The sequence below is a fragment of the Phyllostomus discolor genome, chromosome 10 (assembly GCF_004126475.2).
Source record: "Phyllostomus discolor isolate MPI-MPIP mPhyDis1 chromosome 10, mPhyDis1.pri.v3, whole genome shotgun sequence".
Classification (NCBI taxonomy): Eukaryota; Metazoa; Chordata; class Mammalia; order Chiroptera; family Phyllostomidae; genus Phyllostomus; species Phyllostomus discolor.
In genome coordinates this window covers 80714485-80737517 of record NC_040912.2, presented here as the reverse complement: position 1 = coordinate 80737517, position 23033 = coordinate 80714485, and the positions used below count along the sequence as shown (strand labels likewise).

The 23033-nt window shown below is 37.2% G+C and overlaps 1 protein-coding gene across 7 annotated transcripts in view; it reads left to right on the top strand.

The window, feature by feature from the left end:
- CNOT4 (CCR4-NOT transcription complex subunit 4) overlaps positions 1-23033 on the top strand; it is a 142948-nt gene that overhangs the window by 61764 nt on the left and 58151 nt on the right. For all 7 annotated transcript variants that reach the window (XM_028525184.2, XM_028525183.2, XM_036010936.1 and 4 more), the window contains exon 3: positions 13236-13433. In XM_028525184.2, coding sequence (XP_028380985.1) covers positions 13236-13433 — 198 coding nt within the window. The remainder of the gene's footprint in view (positions 1-13235; positions 13434-23033) is intronic.

Below are 23033 nucleotides of genomic sequence, written 5' to 3'. Positions count from 1 at the left end.
AACAGAAAGTACACATTTCAAGAGCAAATGAATAAGTTGAAAGATTGTACCAAGTGTTTCCTTGCAGAATATAGTGCAAAAAAGTTTGAGAAATAGAAAGCATGAGAGAAAAGTTAAGCTACGGAAAAGATAGATGTACTGGTTCTGACCTCTGCTAAGAGAAGTTTTAGAAGCAGTGAAGTACAGTGATGAGGGAAAAATAATCAAAGAACTAATGGAAGAAAATTTCTCACGAAAAGCAGTTCTTAAAAGGGTTCTGTGAATATGAAACAAGATGACTGAAAAAGATCAACATCTATTTATATAATTGTAAAATTTTAGAGGATGTAGAGTAACGACAGAGTTCTAAAGGCTCACGAGAGATAGATAGACTACAAATGAAGAAGCATAAAATTAATTCTGTTTTACAACCATAGAAAAGAGAAAATAATTGAGAAATTTGTTTTTCCAAATTTTTGAGTAAAATAACATTGAATGAAAAATTCTCAATTTCAGATGTAAACCCATAATAAAATACATTTCAGGCATACAGAGATTAATAAAGTTTAATATCCACTATACAGGACAAGTAGAAGATTTGAGGATTACTGCAAGGTTTGCAGCGGGAAGGTTGCAAGGTTAAGCAGCTGGAAGTAAAGAATGGTTATTAACTGAGACATGGAGACCCCAATAAGTATAGGTTTTTTTGAGACGATCAGAAACTCAGTTTTAGACTTATTAAGTTTGGTATTTCGATTAGGAATCTAAATGGAGATGTTGAATAGACAGGTGAAAATTCAAGTTTGTTTCTGGTATGGGAGTTATCAACATATAGAATGTTATTTATAAAAATAATGACGCTTGATGAGATCACAAGAAAGAGAAGGTCAATCGAAAAGATGAGAGATTGTCTAAGAATGAGCACCAAGGCTGCCCAACATTTACAGGAAAAAGAATCCAGGTTAAAGAAGTTTTAGATAACCTCCTTTTGGGTCTCTAAGTTACAGTCTATAGCTGAGGTGATTACTCCTTCCTTCCTTCCTTCCCTCCTTCCTTTCCTTTCCTTTCCTTTCCTTCCTTCCTTCCTTCCTTCCTTCCTTCCTTCCTTCCTTCCTTCCTTCCGGCACAGGCTACCCAGTCATTCCTAAGTGCAGCATTCTGAGAAAAATACCTGGTGGAAACAGCAGATGTGGGAACACAGGTGGTGTACTGACATAGCATCATACAGCATTCACTCACGTGGGAACCAGAGACTGGCCAGACAAGTGAGAACTTCAGCAAGGGTATTACTGTTTTAATCTCAGACATAATAGAAGGTACTGCATTTATGAAACAGGAGCAGGATCATATTAAAAACTTCAGTGAAGAATAAACACCATGATTGAAATTTAAAATATGACAGCAGAAATAACTAACTCAAGAAAAGAGTCAGCAGATGAAGTTGAGAAGAACTCTTAGGAAGTAGTGCAGAAAGACAAAGGAGAGAATATTTGAGAGAAGATATAACAGTATTTGAAGATCAGTCTCTAAGAGATCAAATAATAAGTAACTTTAGTGTTTTAGAAGGAGATCATAATGATACAGAAGGAAAATTATCTTAAAAATATGATGAAAGAATATTCCTAGGACCAAGACATTTTTCCAGATTGAAAAGTCTCATCAAGTGCCTGGCACCAAGTTTTTTATTTTTAAATACCAGAATACTGAAGCTAGGTACATTCTACAAGCTTTCAAAGTGGAAAAAAGGTCACAAATACATGATCAGGAATCAATCATTTCAGTCTTCTCAAAAGCAAAGACTTAAAGCTAGAAGGCACATCTAAAGGAAATTTATTTTCACCCTAGAACTCCATATCTGCTTAAGTGTTACATGGGTGAAAAAGGTGCACGAAAAGCCATTTTCAGGCCTGAAAATTCTCATAATTTTTTTACCTTTCATACACTCTCTCTGGGAAGTCTGCTGGGGGATATGCCCCACCAGTGTGAAGGAATGAGGAGAGAACAATGCATGGGACAAAGGAAACAGATGACCAAACACAGGAGAGAAGCAGCGGGTTTCTTGGGGCAGTGCGGAAAGAGGACAGCTGTGTCCCACACAGAGAGTACTTGGTGTTTTTACAGAGAAATGTCTTAGGGGGCCACTTCAGCAGTTGGGGGAGATTTGATGGTTGAATTAGCATGGAGATATAATCAGACAAAACACAGTTATTAACTGTAGAGAAACAAAAAGTTGGGCAGAATAGGAAAAGTAATCACATTGTATTAATACTGCAATGGCTTAGATATGGGGTAGGGGTTATGATTTATTGTTTTCCCATACAGGCATTGTATTGTTACATCATTATTTGTAGAAAAGACTATGTCTTCACTCTCCTGAAAAATCTATCGCCTGTAAATGTGTGTATCTACTTCTAGAGTCTGAATTCCATCTGCTGACAGTTATGTCTATCCTTATTGTCTTGATTACTCTAGGTCTTCAGATCTGGCATAATAACTCTTTCAACTTTGTTAGTCTTTTTAGAATTTAATTTGGGTGCGAAGTCTTAGCATTTCCACCTAAAGTTTTTAAAATCAGCTTGTTCAAAAAGTCTGCTGTTTTTTTTCTTGAGAATCCATTGAATAAACAATAGTTTGAGGGAAAATGACATCTTAAAAGTGTTAACTTACCTATTTAAGGAATAACGTTTATCATTTTACTTTTTTTTTCAAGATTTCATTTCTTTATTTTTAGAGAGGGGGAAGGGAGAGAGAAAGAGAGGGAGAGAGAAAGAGAGCGAGAGATGCATCAGTGTGTGGTTGCCTCTTGCTCACCCCCTACTGGGGACCCGGCTTGAAACCCAGGAATGTGCCCTGACTGGGAATCAAACCGGCAACCCTTTGCTTTGGTGCTCAATCCACTGAGCCACACCAGCCAAGGCCAGTTTATCATTTTATTATCCTAAGATTTAAAGATTTTTAAAATAATATTGTATAGTTTTTGGTGTATAGCATATTTTGTTGAATTTATCTGTACCTTTTCTGTTTTTTAAGCTGTGGAACATAATATTGCTTTTCAAATTCCATTTTCCATGGAAGGAAACCTGACTTGTGGTGCTAAACACACAGTAAAATGTACAGATGATGTATTGTAGAATTATACATGTGAAATCTATATAATTTTATTAGCCAGTGTCACCCCAACACACTCAATAAGAAAAAAAAAACAATTTTCCAGTTGTTGATTGCTATTATATACAGCAATTGATTTTTGTTAGAGTCCTGAGGACTTTTTACATAGATAATCATGTCTTCTGTGAATAAAGTTAGTTTTACTTCCTCCTTTTCAACATTTATGCTTTTTTAAGTATTTTTCTTGCCTTGTTGAATTGGGTAAGCCTCCAGTATAACAATGGATAACAGTGGTAAGAACAGATGTCCTTGTTTGCTCCCAGCCTTAGTGGGAAGGCATCAAGTATTTCACTATTAAGTGTTGCTGTCTGCGAGTTTTTTTATACATGGTCTTTATCATGTTGAGGAAGTTTTCTTTTCTTCCTTGCTTTCTGAGAGTTTTTATCATGAGTGGGTGCTGTACTTTGTCAAATGTCTATTCTGTTGAGATGATCTTGTGTTTTCTTCATTCCACTGAAGCAATAATTTAGTTTGATTTATTTTTAATTTTTAAATATAAATTTTATTTTTAATTACAGTTTACATTTAATATTATATTAGTTTCAGGTGTACAGGATAGTGGTTAGATAATCATATACTTTACAAAGTGTTCCCTTTGATATTTCCAGTACCCACCTGGCACCGTACATAATTATATTATTATTTTTTAAAGATTTATTTATTTATTTTTAGAGAGGGAAGGAAGGGAGAAAGAGAGAGAGAAACAGGAATGTGCGGTTGCTGGGGGCCGTGGCCTGCAACCCTGGCGTGTGCCCTGGCTGGGAATCGAACCTGCGACACTTTGGCTCGCAGCCCTCGCTCAATCCACTGAGCTACACCAGCCAGGGCTCATAATTATATTATTATTGACTGTATGCCCTGTGCTGTACTTTATATCCCCAAGACTATTTTGTAGGTTCATTTTTGAATCAACTATTTCTTTCAAGAATAAGCACCACAGATCATGATAGATCATCCTTTTTATGTTAAAGTTACTAATATTTTCAGAAGGATTATGTATCTGTAATGTGAGGAGTTTTTGTGGCTTTGTTTTATATTGCTTTTAGATTTGATATCAAAATAATACTGTTTTCATAAAATGAGTTAGGAGTGTTTTCTCATTCTCTGTATTGTGAAGGAATTTACATGTGATTGATAACACTTTTTTATTTCCTCTCCAAATTCATTATTAGCATGGATTCTATCAGAGTTTCTTCATTGATGAGCTGCCTGCAGAAACTAGCTATCACAGGGTTCTTCTGTGTAAACTCTTTCTGGAATTCTGTTTTAACTAGTTCCTTCTTTGTGTTATTTTGCCCTATAAATTTAAGTTGCCTCCATCTTTTCAAATTTTCATTGCTGTCCCACCGCTGTGTGTCATCGACTGTTGGGCCCTGTGCCGGGATCCAGGAAGTGCCATAAGAACAGAGGCTGTGACACTCACGATATTTCATCTGTCTTCCTTTTTTCTCAAAGTTCGCACACCTGCTTTTCATTGCCTGAATGTTATTCAGTGTCTGAAAACACATATTTTATATATTTTATCTAATTTTCTAGTTGTTATCCTGGTAGGCCTAGTCTACCATCTACTGTGTCCTAGCTGGAGATGAAAGTATATAAACACTTGAACTTTATAATAATGGAATCATAAATGTTGACCTAATCAAAATTAGGGTGAAAGCTTAGAAAGTAGACTTGGGAAGGATAGTTAAATCTTCAACTTGCATAATGTGATACTATCTAAAGCTGAAAAATGAAGTAACAACACAACGTGTTGTTTAATAACATAGTACATGACAAAACAATCATCTAAAAGAGTTAACAGGAATATCTGTAGAGAGAGGCAGCTCGGCAGGAAAGAAATGGGGGACTGCTCTTGTTCCTAATAAACCTTATAGAACTGTTTGTCTAGGAACACGTGTAAGAAAAATATCAATGAAACCAGGGAAAAAAGATACAGTGGACAAATGGAAACAGGAAAAGGAGCTATATTAATGCTAATATTATTGATAATCAAATTCAAGATCAAACACATTTTAAAAGGGCTTTTAACAGGACTTTTTCTTACTGATTAAAGGTCCCTCAAGTCATGAAACTTTATTTAGTTAACAGCAGAGCTTTGAAGTACGGTGGTACCATGGTACTCGTTAATTTGTTCCATAACTCACTAGGAGTGCTGAGACCGAGGAGTACCAAACGATGAAGCACTTTCTGTTGTGGGGTGGTGTTGTGACTCATACAAGTTCTAGCAAGTGTGATGAGTCCCGAGCAAACAAGTGCTGAAACATTTTTTTCTTAGTTTTCAAAATGCGATGAGTAGAGGGTTTGACGAGTTCTGAAGTTGCTGAGTACCAAGGTTTCACTGTATATTGAACTGATGTTGATACCAGGAGAAAACTGCATTTATATTCATAATGGAGAGACTTCTGACTTGTATATTTTAGACATTGAAAGATGAAGTAGACAATTAAAAGGAAATGGAAAATTTGAATTACACAGTCAACAAGCATGTATATGTTTGTGTGTGTACACAGTTTATACAAACTTGTACAGACCTTTAAAATATAAGTGCAATGGGAACTAAAATTGACTCTTAGGCCACAATGGAAGTATTAACTAATTCCTAAAATTAGAACTCACTTGTATAATTTCTTTTTATTTACCTTGCTTAGGATTCATAGAGCTTTTTGAATTTGTGGATTGGTGAGTGTCATTAGTTCTGTGAAGAGTGACACCATTATTTCTTCAGATACTACTTTATTCTCTTTACGCTTTTTCTGGGTCCCTGATTAAATATTTTCCTGATCTTTTCACTGTTTTCCATGTTTCTTAATCTTTTTGCTGTATTTCCTGTCTTTCTTTTTTCTTTTCTTAATGCATAGGTGGATGGTGTCTTCTGATCTGTCCTCTAGTGTTTGAATTTTTTTTTTTAGGTCCAGTCTGCTGCTAAATATGTCTGCTCAGTTTTAAAATTTTGCCTTTTGTTTTCCATTTCTAAAAGTAGTGTTTGTTCTTTCTTCATACTTGATTTTTTAAAATAGATTTTTATGCCCTGCAAATATTTTTAAGTGTGGAGCATATTTGTTTAAACAGATCAAGCATTGCTTTAAAATGTGTCCAGTAACTCTAGTAGCCCGTCTGTGAGGGATGTTCCTGCTGGTCGTTGTTCATGTTATTTTATTGCTTTATGTGCTTGGTTACCTATGACTGTTTCCTGGTTGTTGCTGTCAGATTATTTCAGGGTTCTCCAAGGCCCAGAGTGGATTTGCCCTTCTTTAGAGAGGCTTTGACTTGACTGCTGCTGGGTCCTATGTGCACTGGCATTAGGGGTGTTTCGAGCACAAAGGGCTTTGCCCAGGCCATCCTTTGGCCCCTGGGGTGCAGATGTTCCGCTGGGTGGGTTTCAGCTCTGAATGCTGTCCCTCTCCCTATTTGTTGTTACTAGACTTTTCCCTTTTCCCTTTGGGTTTTGACTCTCATCCAAACATTGACTCGGAAATTCCCCATTGCAGCCCATCATTGTTTTTAAGAAGTTGGTTTAAAATTAAAGTTTTTTAATAGTGTTTTTCATCGTCTTTAGCAAGAGGAAAAGTTAGAGCTATGAATGCATTTATTGGAATCAAAGAACAAAATAAGTGAACTTATTTCCAGGTTAAGAAAACAGAAAAAGAATAAATATTATGATAGTAGAAGATAAGGATTTAGCACAATTTGGTGAAATAGAAGAAAAGTAGTATATCAGTAAAGGGTAGAAACTGGTTCTCTGAAAAGTCCAATAAAATAACTCTTTGACAAGTCTGATTAGGAAGTACCTAGAAGACATGTGTAAATACATTAGGAATAAAAGTGGGAACATACTACATATATGAAAGAAGTTAAGTGATTACACTAGAGACCACAAGCCATCTTAAGTAGTAGTTTGGCAACTTATTGCCACATTAACACCAATAAAGATATTTTTACAGATTGATAATGCTTCTTCACAAGCACCCTATTTAGCATTAGTTTGATATAAAACACATAGTACTACGTTTAAAGAAAAAGTTTCTGCTTGTAATTTTTTATTTGATGCTACATTCCTAGAAAATTAAGTTTAACATGTGTTCAGTCAAAAAGTAGACCACATACACTTTTCTTTATTTTTAATGCTGCTGTTACTAGCTTTGTGAGTCACACTCTTTTTCTGCAGTTATTCAAATTCTGTCTCTTCACCTTTCATCTTTAGTCTACTTCCCTTCCTTATCTCATTGTATCAGCCTATTAATTTTCTGTCTTAGGTTCATAGAGTAGCCATTTACGGTGGCAGGTGTGGAGGAGGAATTGTCATGGGGTGCATGCTTTTTCAACTTTTTAAGAAACCTTTGGCAAATTACGGCTAACAAGATTTTTTATATTTGCTTTTCTGCTTAGAGTAAATTAGCACACTTTATATTGTCTAGGAAAATTTATTTATTTAATTCCTCCTAACAACAGAAATGCAGTTTCACAAATATGTTAAGATTAAAAAGCTAGTAGTATAACTTCCTACTGGAATAAGAGATATTTGGAGGATAAATCATAGCAAACTAATTTGTCTTGTGCTCTGCTATTGTTGTTTTTTATATTATGTGGCATTTGTTTTCTGCCAGAGTTGACTTTGAAGCTTAATGGAATTATATTTCCATAGGAAAACAACTTGGAGTAACACATAGAAGAAAGGCTAGGACAACCAGTGTTGTGTACTCAACATGGTGTTGCGTCATTGATACACTTGATGAGAGTTGATACTGCAACTTAATTTTTGATACTTGTCACTCTGTGTGTGTGTGTGTGTGTGTGTGCCCGCACACACGTACTTTCGTACTTTTTTTGCTTTTATGTTACTTTGCATCATCTTTCATCAAGATTTTACAATGTCAGAGAATGTTCACAAAGAGCACAGTCTTTGAGTGCTTGTCAAATTTTTCACATTCACAGAAGAATTCGAGTCTCAGAAAAGTTTCTCAAACTATCTCTGACAAAGAACCAGAATTGAAACTGTGCCCCCACCCCAATTTTCCATGCCCCAAGTCTGTTGAGGACCCATACAAGGTCCTGTTATGCATGCCTAGTTCCCAGCTGATGTCATGTGATTTACCACCTAAATTCAGTAACAACCATGCTGATAAATATCTTATTCTGCATAGTCCACTGATGACGTACATGAATGTGTGGCAGTCTTAAGTAGTTATAAACGTTTCCAAATGCTTATTCTTAACTGCTGGGGAACTAGGAGCAATCTGTATGTTTGACCCATTCAGGGAGAGAATTATCACCACTCTAGATGTTAAGGCAGGGCAGCTGCTTTCAAATAAATTGAGTGATAGCCACTCCAAAAAGAGCTACCCAGAAATCCTGTGGTAGGAAACAGATTTTCTGTGCTTAAATAAAAAATTTAAGTGACTTCATAGAAATGTATTTTAATTACTTTGTATGTAGTTCATCTTTATACTTGTGCCTTTATAGCTCCAAATGGTTTTCATGGGATTAAAATTGTTCTGGCAGATTAAGATTTGAAAGGAGAATGATACAGATACAGAAGAGTCAGTAGAGAAGAGAGGGAGAAAACTGAAATGGCAGACAGTTACATCGATTGAAGCATCGAACTTACTGTAGAAGATCTTTAACCATTTGGTTCCCTAAATTAAAATGCAAGAACATTTTGAAAAACGTATTTTTAAAAGAAAATTAACATACTCAATTTTCAATTCTAGAAAGGAGTTTGGTGTTCATTTGTCATAGATTTATTGAGCTTCTAAAATGTGTAACACTGACTTCATATTTGAAACTTCTTAGGTCATGCAAAAGTCAGATAAATTACTGAATTGGCTGTTTTATATGCCTGTTGCTCAAAAGTGAGTTGGAGTGTGCCAAATTGGAGCAGATAGCTAGAAGATTCAGATTTCTTAATATGGGAATCTAATGGTGTGGGTGCTTATATCCTGCAGGGCCTCTAGTTATATATACCTAAATATTTAAGAATGGAGTTTTTGGAGAGCTTAAGATATTATTAGTAGAAATTGAGGAACACAAAGGGAAATCTCACTTTCTTAATTGTCTTTTATTAACCTGTATTAAAAAATTGGAGCTTATTTTTATTTTTTGTTTTCACTTACATATGGGAAGCTGAAAGTAACTTTATGTCAAAGGCATAGCAGGGTTTCAGGTTTTTCTTAATTTCAACGTCTCTGGTTATATTTTGCATATTTGTTTGTTTTGTGGATTAGGTTCCACTTAAAGGGAAGATCATATGGTATTTGTCTTTCACCACCTGACTTATTTCACGTAGCATAATGCATTCCTGTTCCATCCATGCTGTTGCAAAGCATAGGAGCTCCTTTCCTTCGGCTGCATAGTATTCCATCATGTAAATGTACCATAGTTTTTTGATCCATTCATTTACTGATGGGCTCTTCGGTTTCTTCTAGCACTTGGCTATTGTAAATTGTGCTGCTATGAACTTTGGGGTGCTTAGGATTTTTTGGATGGGTGTTTCAGAGTTCTTAGGATATAATCCCAGCAGTGGAATTGCTGGGTCAAAAGACCATTCCATTTTTAGTTTTTTGAGGAAATTCCATATTGTTTTCCACAGTGGCTGCACCAGTCTGCATTCCAACCAACAGTGCACTAGGGTTCCCTTTTCCCTACATCCTCTCCAACTTGTTGTTTGTTGATTCTTTTTTATGATGGCTATTCTGACCAGTGTGAAGTGGTATCTCATTGTGGTTTTAATTTGCATCTCTCTGATGGCTAGCAGTGCTGACTGAGGATCTTTTTCTATGTCTCTGGACTCTTTGCATATATCCTCCCTGGAGAAGTGTCTGTTCAGATCCTTTTGCTATTTTTTAATTGGGTTTTTTGTCTTCCTAGAGTGGAGTCATGTGAGTTCTTTATATATTTTAAAGGGATGCAAGGATGGTACAATATTCACAAATCAGTAAATGTAATACATCACGTAAACAAAAGGAAAGACAAAAATCACATGATCATGTCAATAGATGTAGAAAAAGCATTTGATAAGCTACAGCACCCACTTATGATTAAAACACTCAGCAAAGTGGGAATAGAGGGAGCATTCCTCAACCTAATAAAAGCCATATATGAGAGACCTACAGCCAACATCACACTAAATGGGCAAAAACTAAAAGCTTTCCACAGTAAGATCAAGAACAAGTCAAGGTTGTCCACTTTCACTACTTCTTTTCAACATAGTATTGGAAGTCCTAGCCACAGCAATCAGACAAGAAAAAGAAATGAAAGGCATCCAAATTGGAAAGGGGAAGCAAAACTGTCATTGTTTACAGGTGACATGATAGTGTACCTAGAAAATCCTACAGACTCCACCAAAAAACTGCTCAGCCTAATAAATGAATTTGGCAAAATGGGGATACAAAGTCAATATTTAGAAATCAAAGGCATTTTTGTACACCAACAATGAAATATCAGAAACAGAAATCAGGAAATAATCCCATTTGATACAGCAACAAGAAAAACAAAATACCTAGGAATAAACCTAACCAAGGAGGTAAAAGACCTGTACTCAGAAAACTACACAACACTGAAGAAAGAAATTAAGGAAGACACAAACAAATGGAAACGTATACTGTGTTCATGGATTGGAAGAATTAACATCATCAAAATGTCCATATAACCCAAAGCAATTTATAGATTCAATGCAATACCTATTAAAATACCAGTGGCATATTTCACAGGTATAGAACAAACATTTCAAAAATTTACATGGAACCATAAACAACCCCAAATAACTGCAGCAATTTTGAGAAAGCAGAACAAAGTAGGAGGGACCACCATGCCTGATATCAAACTGTATTACAAGGCCACTTTAATCAAAACAGCCTGGTACTGGATAAGAGCAGACACATAGACCAGTGGAACAGAACAGAGAGCCCAGAAATAAACCCAAGTGTCTATGGTCAATCAATATTTGACAAAGGGGGCAGAAGCATAAAATGGAGTAAAAATAGCCTCTTCAGCAAATGGTGTTGGGAGAGCTGGAAAGCTGCATGCAAAAAAATGAAACTCGATCACCAGATTATACCATACACAAAAATAAATTCAAGGTGGATAAAAGACTTAAATATAAGTCGTGACACCATAAAAGTCCTACAGGAGAACATAGGCAGGAAAATCTCAGATATTCCATGTAGCAATATTTTCACTGATATGTCCCTACAGCAAGAGACATAAAGGAAAGAATAAACAAATGGGATCTCATCAAAATAAAAAGCTTCTGCACAGCATTAAAATGAAAAGAGAACCAACTGTATGGGAAAGCATATTTGCCAATGATACTTCAGACAAGGGTTTGATCTCCAAGATATTTCCTGTAAGGTACCTTGTTTACACTGGTTTTTCTCAATGGCATTGTTCTGTTGGTCCCCACTCCTGGGTTCTGATAGGCCTGATTTCCCAACAAATTGTGGCCTCTGTTTTGGGGATCTCTTCATATCCAGTTTTAGATGTTTAATGTGCCCCATCTTCCATTTATTATTAACTATTTGTAGTAGTAGTAATAACTGACTTATTGAATACTAATGTACAAGACAGAGTTTTAATAATTTCATAAGTGTATTTATCTTTTTAAACTCACAGCAGCCCTCTGAATAAAGTATTGGATTGGCAAAAAAGTTCCTTTGGTTTTTTTCTATAAGATGGCTCTAGTAGTACTTAGTTGTCTTTAACTTCACTTGAAACAATTTTGTTAGCTTGTATTGTGACAGCTGTCATATCAGCTTGCATTTGAAAAGAAGCTTACCAAAATTGGTAAATTTTGGGGTAACCATTTTAATATTGAAGATGGAAGAAAGTATGCAACATCTTTGGCATATTAATGCTATATTATTTCAAGAAAGGTAAAAATGCAACTGAAAGGCAAAGAGAGATTTGTGTAGTGTATGGAGAAGGTGCTGTGATTGATAGAACCTGTCAAAAGTGGTTTGCAAAGTTTTGTGCTGGAGATACCTCGCTGGACAATACTCTATAGTCAGGTAGACCAGTTGAAGTTGATAGCAATCAAATGGAGACATTAATTGGGAACAATCAACGTGGTATATACCACGCAGGATATAGCCGACATACTCAAAATATCCAAATCAATAAAGGTATTGGTGAAAATGAATAATGTGTCATTTATGTTATGGAAAAACCCACAAGAACTCTTTGGCCAACCCAATACTGTGACTCCCACTTTACCAAAGAGAAAACTAAAGCAGGCGGGTCGCATAAAGTTATATGATATCTAAGTGATATGGTCTCTTAGAGGGAAAGAGAGCCAGGACTCAAAGCCAGGCAGCATGAGTCCACAGTTCTTATTCAGGCCTTGTAGCCTTGGCATTAGCAGTAGTAAAACCAATATTGTAATGATGAGAAAGGAAAAAATTACAATAGCATAGCTGATCATGTTTATTGAGGATTACTGTGTGCCACTCATATAATAATTGCTTTATAAGTATTATTTTATCTTTTAGACCAGTGTTTAATATTATTTCATTTTACTTGTGAAGATACTGAGGCATAGAGTTTGATTAAATTACCTAAAACCACATGGCTAGTAAGTGTTGAAACTAAATTCAGACTCCTGAACCAGAGTTTCTTTGTATTCTATTTATTTCCCCTTGTGTTTCTCTCTTTGACTGGAAGTGTGTTGAAAACAATACATTAATTTCCTGATATATAGCAGGTTTTCATGAAATGTTTATTGTAATACATAAACCTCTTACACAGCACATTAGAATTTTCATTTTCTTGTAAACTGTGTGCTAGGCACTGTAGGGATCCCAAGATTGTTTTTGTTGTTGTTGTTGTTGTTGTTGTTTTAATTTTAGGACCTTTGGTGGTTTAAGTTTTAGCACTAAAAGTGGTTTGTGCTAAGCTCTAAAAAATATTTTAAAAACTATTTTATTTAACATTTAACTTGTATTAAATAAAGATATTTTAGGCAATTAAAATGTTCAGAAAATTGGAGATATAACAAATAACCACATACCCATCATCCAGAATTTGATCGTTGTTATTCGTATAGTTTTCCTATTTATTTAATGCTAACTTCTATGTTTGTTTTATGCTTAAAGCCATATCCAGAAGACCCAGCAGTTTATAAACCACTCTCCCAGGAAGAATTACAAAGGATAAAGAATGAGAAAAAACAGAAACAAAATGAAAGAAAACAGAAAATATCAGAAAATCGCAAACATTTGGCTAGTGTACGTGTTGTACAAAAAAACCTCGTCTTTGTTGTAGGTCTGTCTCAGCGTCTAGCAGACCCCGAGGTAAGTCCTCTTCTATTTTCTTCCTCAACATGACATTTTTTCTTTTTGCTTCTCTTATTTGAGAATAAGTGCTGACCCTGCCCGACTGTAGGATTCTGCCAAAAATGTTGAGACTCAGGAGAAAATGGGAAGCGATTTTTTAATAGTCACTAAGAAACCAGTAACCAGTTGTGATCTTAGACAAGTGTTTTAATCTTTCTTGGCCTCGTTTTCTTCACTTGTAAAACTGGGTGCTTGAACTGCAAGATGTCTCTAAAGTCCCCTCTAGTGCTAATAACCTGGAACTTGGATAATGGTTGTTTGTTGTCAGTTAGTCTGTCTTTCTGTAGCTATATAAAGATGACAGTGGAGATGCAGTTACGTGAACCCATTAAAGATCTGTGTTCTTTTAAGTCCTGCCCAAGTAGTAGTACTCACTTATAGAAGAGTTATAGAACTGTTATAGTGTATCATCATTCTTTACTCATTCGTGTCAAGCCAATTTTCAGGAAACAGGGAGAATTTGATGATAAATAATGGACCAGACTCTTTGTCATTTGTTTGGGGACAGGGAAGATCTTAACCTTGTTGTTATTACCTCTTTTCTCTCCTTCCACCACAAGCCTTATTAGGGTAATGTTGAACTCATAACTCGTTTTGATGCCTTTGAATGCATATCTAATTTTTAGTTTCTGATATACCAGGAAGTGCTGACTAGATTAATGGGAAGGCAGATAGAAGCTGATTGACAGCCAGAGTGTTTACTTCAGTAGGGGGGAGCTGGGTTTGGGGGATCTGCCTAAAGTACGCATTGAGAAGGCTTCAAAGTAATGCTCGTCATGGTGCCACTCAGGCTGTAGTGACTATGCCTAGGAAGGAGGGCATCATCAGACTTGGCTAAATAAGCTAAAGTCCCCAGGACGGGGAAAAGTCTCTTGAAGGAGTCTATACTTTGATTGGATAAAATTCAGTTTGAGAGAATAATAAATATTTGTTGATGATGAATTTACTGTGTATTGAGGTTAGGAAGGGCTTCCAATCAGTGGAGGAGAAAGTCAGGGAGATTTTCCTAAAAAGGCTCTATCATTAACAGTAAATATGGTGGCAACTCAGGAATCAACTAGGACCTACATCCAGGGATGCCAGCATTTTCGGGCTATGTGATCTTCAGACCAGGTTCTTTCTAAAGCCAAAAGGTGGGTCTAGAGTTCATGCAGGAAAACACTTCTTCAGTAGGAGATGTTAAGGAGAGAGCTCATTTTAGACCAATGATTCATCCCCGGCAGCCAGCTCTTCCTCTTCCTAAGCTAGTACCTAACTCCCCAGGCAGGTACAGTGCGACCTCACCCATGACCATTTCCCTGACCGCCACCACAACTTTTCATCACCTCCTCTGTCTCCGCAGCTGTCCTTATCTCTGCCTATCTGTCTGCCTGCCTGCCTGCCTGTCTGCTTATTTATCTGTCCGCCTACCTATCTATCTGTCATTCAGTTCTGCCTTTTTTCCCTAACCAGAAGGCACTCTTGCACTGCAGGTTTATTTATGTGCCTCTTCTTATTCCTAATCTTACTGAGTAGACTCTGTATTTGCATTTCTGAAACTGCTACTCCAATAATCTAATGTAAGTTTTATCTTGATTTGAGAACCTTAGATGTGAGGGTATTTGAATTTTTAAAATACATTTTGGGTCTGGTCAGCTGTAGAACTGGAGGAGGCATCTGGAGCAGCCCCTGGAGGCTGGGTAAAATTGAGGCATCCACCTGACGTTTGGATTACAGGTTTCCTACCTCCTCTTTAGAATCTATGATTTATTTTTACTACAGTATTCTCTCTTTATCATCTGTGGGGAGGGGGTGGGGGATGCGTTCCATGATGCCCAGTGGATGCCTGAAATTGAGGAAAGGACCAAACCCTATTTATGTGCACTATTTTTTTCTATACATATACCTACTATAAAACTTTATTTTATAAATTAGGCACAGTAAGAAGTTAACAATAACCAATAATAAAATAGAACAGTTTTAATAGTATACTGTAATCAATGTTATGTGAATGTGGTCTCTGCCCTTCTCTCAAATACCTTACTGTGCTGTACTCGCTCTTCTTACTGAGATGATGTGAGGTGGTGAAATGCCTTCGTGAGGAGGTGAAGTGAGGTCACTGACACAGGCATTGCGACGAGGCGGCAGGCTACTTGTGACCTTCTGACGACACGTCAGAAGGAGATCATCTGCTTCGGGTGGTTTTGGATCATGGAATCTTGATGATGTTGATGGTTGGATGTCAGAAGCAGATGATGTCAGTGGCTGGGGAAATTTAGTACTTTCGGACCACAGCTCACTGCAGTTATCTGAAACTAAAGGGAAACTAAGTGCGGATAAGGGAGGACCACTGCACTTACAGAAATTTCTTATTTCTGTTAATAACATGACTCCAGAATGACTAATCTGAAGAACTGTTATGCAGAAAGAAATTAATCTAGGTGGTGACCAGTGAGAAAGAACAATTTAATAGGAGTCTCAGTGTATGTTAAAAACTACTCTACTGGTTTATACTGTAATATAATTAATTGTTGCTCAGTAAGAGGACAATGTATTTTCTTAAATACTGGTTTTTCTCTCATTCCTCTTGAAAGTGGAGGAAGACCAGAGAGCATTGTTTTATCTATTAGATCCTATCACTTCTAAATAATAATATCTTTAAAAATTCTCTTAATTTGTCTATACTGTCTTTTCAGTTCGGAAAACATAGTTGACTTCATAAGAAAACTCAGAATTTCAAATTGTTAGTGTAACTTCCAGGTCAAAGGAGATCCTTATTATTTACTTATCTTTGGGTGATTAACAAAACAAGAGAGTTTAGGAAAATTTAAAAGTTATTTTGAAAATATTTTTTGTATACCAGAAAATTTCATACCAAGGTCGATTGTCAAATGTATCATTTATGGAACAATAGAAAAGCTATCTTTGAAGATATGGTAATTAGAGGTAATGATTAGAGGTAATGATCATCTTCTAAGTTGTAAAATTTCAGATTTGTTGGAACCTAATTCATTCACTTTGTAAATTAACTTTTGAATACTTACCATGTGTTGGGTATTTTGATGTTGGAAATAAAGTAATTTAGCAAGCCAATCACAGCCTCATCCCTTGACAATCCCTTACGGATTCGTGGGGAAGACAAAATTTAAGAACTTACAAGTGTACTGAGCATTGATAACAGGGAACTACAGGCCTGTTTGTGAATGTGTAATAGTGGGGAACTTAATGTACAGAGGGCCACAGAAAGCCTCCCTGAGGAAGGGATGATTCAGAATTACCAGAGATTGGTTAGGCAGCAAATAAGGACAGCTGAGTCCCAGCAATGTGGTGGCCTGAGAGAGCAGATTGTTGGAGGAACTGAAAGACATTGAAGACACAGCCACTTCATTTACAGATGAGAAATGGAGGCACGGGGAGGCTGAGTGATCACACAGCTATTTTGTGGCATAGCCAGACTAGGAAAACCTGTCAACCACACCCCTCACATACCCTGTCTTAAAGCTCCTGTTTCAGTGTATTTTACACTGAAGGTTGTTTTGTCGTGCATCCATTTATGCATCCATCCATCATCCGTTTATCCATTCATGCTTCCATCTGCTTACTGTTTGATTTTCTGTGCCATGTTCATGGATACTTGACTGTGGTTCCGAAGAACATATTTCACACATTAGACATGCTGTCGGGCATCTGTAATTCTGCCCATGACCTTTTGTATTCTCTGTTAGTATGAAAACTGGCTCTCTGTGAAGTAAATATTTAATGTTGAATATATGGATGAAATGGTGATACGCAGCATGCTTGGCTTACTCCCCATACTTTCTTAGTCACTTCAGTGGTACTTTGCTAGTTAACTGTTATTTTTCAGGCAGACCCTGTAGTGTTTGACTTAATATAAAAAAGTTTAAGTTTAAATTATTTGAATTTCTCTTGCTTGGGCGGGCCATTTCTTCTCGGCCATAGGCCATTTGCTGATACACTGCAGCCTACAGGTATTCTGTGTCCGCACAGAATGTGCGTAGAATGTCTGTGTCCATGTAATTCTTTTTGTTCGCTGCAAAGATAGTTAATTTTTCAGTAAGCAGTTATTGAGTACCTAAAGTGTTCCAGGCACTTTGTAAGATGCTGAGCACACACCAATGAGAAGGTAGTCCCTGCCTATTTACAAAAGTAACGATGCTGGTACATCGTTACAAAAGTGGTGCATGCTGTGGAGGCACAAGAGGTAGCACCTGACCTTTAGGTGGGAGGTGTGTACCCCTGTGCTATCTTTTGGGTCAAGTACTTCTGGCACAGGAACTATACAAAGGCTTCTATGAGAGAGAGCCTGGTCTGCAAGTGATTTGTTTGGCTGGAAAGAGTGCAGTGAGAAATGAGGCTGGTGAGGGAAGTGATAATGGATTATGAAGGGCTTTCTAACCATGTTAAGGAGTTTGCACTTGATCTTCAAGGCACTGGGAAGCTTTTAATATTCTTAAGAACAGAGTGACATGGCTAGGTTTGTACTTTGAAAGTATTGCTCTGGCTGCAGTATGACATGTCAGTGTAGTTATATGCAAATCTTAAGTTGTTATGAAGGCGCTATACCCAAAATTTGGCCAGAAACTTTTCATAATTCAGTGGTTTTTAACCTTATCAGACATAGCACCCACTTTTTAAAAACTAGTATTTTATAGCACCCTTTGACTTTCATGAAATGCCTTCTTCATAATATAACCTGTCTATATAGGTAATTTGCAGAAAATGTAATGGAGAAATAAAAGGAAAGTACTCATAAGAACACTTTCTAATTACAAATGCTTGGGTACCGCTACTCTAGAACCTTGCTACTTAAGGGCCGGCAGCATCAGTATCACCCGGGAGTTTATCAATGCGTACTCTTAGGCCCAGCCTCAGAACTGCTGCACCCAAACCTATGCTTTAACTAGACCTGAAAGTGACTTGTATGTGTCAAGTTTGTGAAGTACTGTTTTTCACTACATAATAAAATCGTAAGATGCTTACCTCTGTTTGTGGAATCATTGTGAGTGTGGCAGCTACAAATGCAGATTGCTATAGGTGTATGTATTGACAACTTGGATCCCAGGAAATGTCGGTGACAGTTTTCCGAAACAACTCTTAGTAAAATTCCAAACAAAGCATTTGTACTCCTCTCCTAATTACATATTATTTGCTTTCCTGTAAATTTAAAATATGTCAGAACTGTGGGAAATTACTTTGTGTTTATATGTGCCATGGAGTTTGTTTCTATGTTCATTTAATTGAGAAATCTTCTCGGTTTAGTGAGTGCCTTGCAGAACATTTCGGAAGTTGTGCAGGTCTAGTCCGAGCCTCTAAGCCATTCTGGCTCCCACCCACTGACCAACAGTTGTGTCTCCCAGTCACTCTGACAGGGTCCCCAATAAAAGCTCCCACAAATTCCCAAAATGCCCTCTTGCATCTGCCTTCACTGAGAACTACTGCCGTAAACTCAGACGAGACGTGATATGGGATGCTGATGTAGCACAGACTGTGGCCAGCCAGAACCCTCTGAAGCAGGTGTTTTGGCTGTGAGGCCTTTTGCTAAGTGGATGTTTATCCAGCTGGAACAGTGAATGAAGTTCTACACTCCACCTGCCAGGAAATTTTCAAAAAGTACCCTCCCTACCCCTCAGCCCTGAGACTTTGCTGTGAACAACCCGAGGGTCATTGCCTTCGTCACTATTACTGTCGTATTCCTCAGGGGATTTGGTGGGAAAAGGGTAATCATTTGACCTTCTGATTCATTAAAATTGTCTAGAAACAGAACAACACTATACTTAAAAGAACCTAAAATAAAGTACGGTAAAAGTAATTAAAGCTGACCCTTGAGCAATGTGGGGGTTAGGAGCCACTCGAAAATCTACATAAAACTTTGACTCCCCAAAAACATCTACTAACAGCCTCCTATTGACCACCTTACTGATAATGTGAACAATCAACACATATTTATGTATTCTGTATTGTATTCTTCTGTACTGTAAGTAATCTACAGAAAAGATGTTATTAAGAAAAGCATGAGAAAGAGAAAATTAATTTCTAGTACTCTGCTGTATTCATCAATACCACAGCTTTGCATTGTGTGTTTGCAAGATGAATCATCTGTCAGTAACTGCATCGACACTGTCTTATATGAAACAAAACACTGTGGATGTTACATATATTACTAACACATTAAAAATGGAAAGATAATTGAAAAAATTCATATTTACAGGTATAACCATGCATTGATAATGAAGAAGAAAATATGATTGTTTTATGATAGCGTAGCGTACTTGTATGATTGCTTTGTGGTAGCCTAGTGTGTACAGTAATGAATGAGTCATTAAAAAAATTTCAGACCATACAACATTATAGTCATATGCATAATGCGGTATTGGAAGCAAACCGCTTGTGATAATAGGCTGAGAGGCAGTTTCTCCAGTTCTAAGATAGGAATACTGTACAGTAATGTAATTCCTTGAAAGTAAACTTATAAAACAGTAAGAAAACACATTAATTTCATATTGAATCACTTACTGTATGCCTGTGTAAGGATTGGCTCTCCACTTCCATACCCGTCTTGTACATGATGTGCTACTCACAATGACCACTTAGGCAGTGATTATGGTCATAACAGAAATGTTTCATACTAATGCATTTGCTGTACACTTAATAGAGTTTTCACATGAAAACACATACAGCAGAGAAGTTTATTAACTGTCAGTGTGAAGATTACTTACTATTCATTAAGTGGAAGTGGATTATCATAACGGTCTTCATCCGCACTACCTTCACACTGAGCAGGCTAAGGAGGAGGAGGAAAGGGACTTGGTCTGTCTTTCTCAGGGGTGCAGAGGCAGAAGAGGTGGAAGGGGAGGCAGGAGAGGCAGGCACACTCCGTGTGGCTGAATGGAAATACATCCTAATTTCTGTCGGCTTTTTTACTTTTTCATTTCTCTGAAAATGTTTCTATGTGGTACCAACTTTTTTCCACTGTTTGGTTTCATTTCAAGTGTCTGTATCATCTAAGAGGTCAAAAGCAGGCTTGAATAATCTGAGCACTTCAGCCAGATTATCTAAAGCCTGGTGTTCTGGAACCGCTGCTGCATCTTCTTCCTCCGGGTCTGGGTCTGGTTTGGAGACACTTGTCTCCAGCAGGTCGTCTTCTCTTAATTCCTCTGATGTGATGTCTGTTAGCTGTTGAATTTCTTCAAGATCCATATCTTGAAGCCCTTCTCCCCTCACCTTTTTTTGCCATATCCACAACCTCTTTAATGATTTCCTTTATCAGCTCTGTCATAGAACTCATGAACTCATGTACGGCATCTAGGCATTTTTTGCCTTCCGCAGCTGTTTCTACAACAGCGATGCATCTTCAGTGGTGTGACCTTTCCAGACTCTCGTGATTTTCTCTCTATCAGGGTCCCCGTCCATAGCATTGGCAGCCCTTTCCAGCAAGCCCCATGTGTGATGAGCCTTAAAAGATCCTTGTGTCCCCTGATTCAGAGGCTGAGTTAAGGGACATCGTGTTTGCAGGCAAACACACTTCGACGCCTTCATTGTTCAACTGATAGAGTTCTGGGTGGCCAGGGACAATGTCCAATATCGAAGAACTTTAAAAGGCAGTTCCTTACAGGCAAGGTACAACACTTCCTGACTCAGGGACAAAGCATCGGTGGAACCAATCCAGAAAAAGGGTTCTGGTAGTCCAGGCCTTGTCACTGTACAACTAATTGAATGGCAGCTGGTGTTTATCTTTTCCCTTTAAGGCTCAGGGGTGAGTGGTTTTTACAGAGAAGAGCATTTGTACAAAACAGCGGAGTTAGCCTTTCACTTCCTACCTTAAATCCTGGTGCTCATGTCTCTGCTTTACTAATAAATGTCTGTTGTGGCATTTTTTTTCCCAGATAGGGCACTTTTTGTCTGTATTAAAATCCTGTTCAGGCAGATATCCTTTCTTCTCGTGATTTTCTTAATGGTGTCTGGGAACTTATCTCCTGCCCTTTGGTTGGCAGAAGCTGCTTCTATTTAATCTTGACATTTTTTAAGCTAAACCTCTTTCTTAAATTATCAAACCGTCCTTTGTTAGCATTAAATTCTTTAGCTTATTAACCTTTCTTTTGCTTTAAGTTGTCATATAATGACTTTGCATTTTTCTTGAATTATGTTAGAGTCTATAGGTATGCCTTTCTTATAGCAATCCTGTACCCCCATAAAAGGTGCATTTTTCAATACGTGACAACAAGGTATTTTTCAGAGGTCCCAGGTTTTCACAAATGCTGGTGTACCTGCAGCAAGGGCTTCACAAATTTCCTTTTCTTTTTTTACATGGTTCTTACTCTGGATTAATTTATCTCAAAATGGCAGATTCCGCTGCTGCATACCTCACTCTGTGATACGCATCAAGCCTTTCAGCCTTTTCTCGCAATGTCGTGACTTTGCTTCTTGGGAGCACTTCCAGCATCTCTAGTGGCACTTCCCATGGGTGCCATGGTGTTATTTGAGGTTTATGGTATTGCACTAAATGCAGTGAGGATACACGAGAACCTTGAGAGATGACTTTTTTCTGTGCTACCTACCCAGTGTACTGCAAGACAGCTGTTCACACAGAGATGATTAGCATCGCATGGCATATTAAGCAGATCCTTGTAATACTTGAGCTCTTTGCAGTAGCAACAGGAGGTGACTATGAAATTATTACAGTAGCACAGTGTATACTGCTGTTAATTTTATGCAGTTTGGATTTAATATTGCATCTTCCAACTGTATGGTGTTATGTATGTCTGTGCTTGTGTAAGTTTTGAAAATGTTTAAGTTTTTATATTAGATTTGTGTATATTTCATGGTAGTAAATAATAAAATAAATTGGTATCTACATATATTTTATTTATCCATGATATGCCTAACTCTTAATACTTTTTTATTTTATATTTCTAGGCTACATAGTTCATCTGTGAGATTTTTTCCAAATTGTTGCTAATCTCCAAAAAATTTCCAGTATATTTACTGACAAAAAAATTTGTTTATAAGTAGACCTACATAGTTCAAAACATGTTGTTCAGGGGTCAACTATATATTAAGTTGCAAACTGTTAAGAATTAATAATACTCCTATTGTGGACTGTTTCACAAAGATTTCAGTCTGTCTGATACAGAACATACCTAAATGTGGCTAATTTGCCAGTAAGTACCTTAATACAAAAACCTCTACCGTAATTTGCAACTACCTCAAAATTATATACATTCTGTCCTTTTCCTAACATTTTTCTTAAATCCTCACCCAAGGATATGTTTATTGATTTGAGGGGGCAGGGAGACATCGTACTGTTGCCTCCTGTATGTGCCAACACTGGGGATTGAACCTGCAATGTAGGTATGTGCCCTAACCAGGGATCTAACCCATGGTGTACGGGATGATGCTCCAACCAACTGAGCCACCTAGCCAGGGCTCTTTTTCTAAAATTTACCTGTAGACCTACTGTTCCTACAATCTCTCCAAACAGCAGGCTCTCTCTCAAAGGAAGCTTTCTGCGCATACCTGTTCAAGTGTATGCAAAGTATTCTTTCCAAACACTTTGTAATA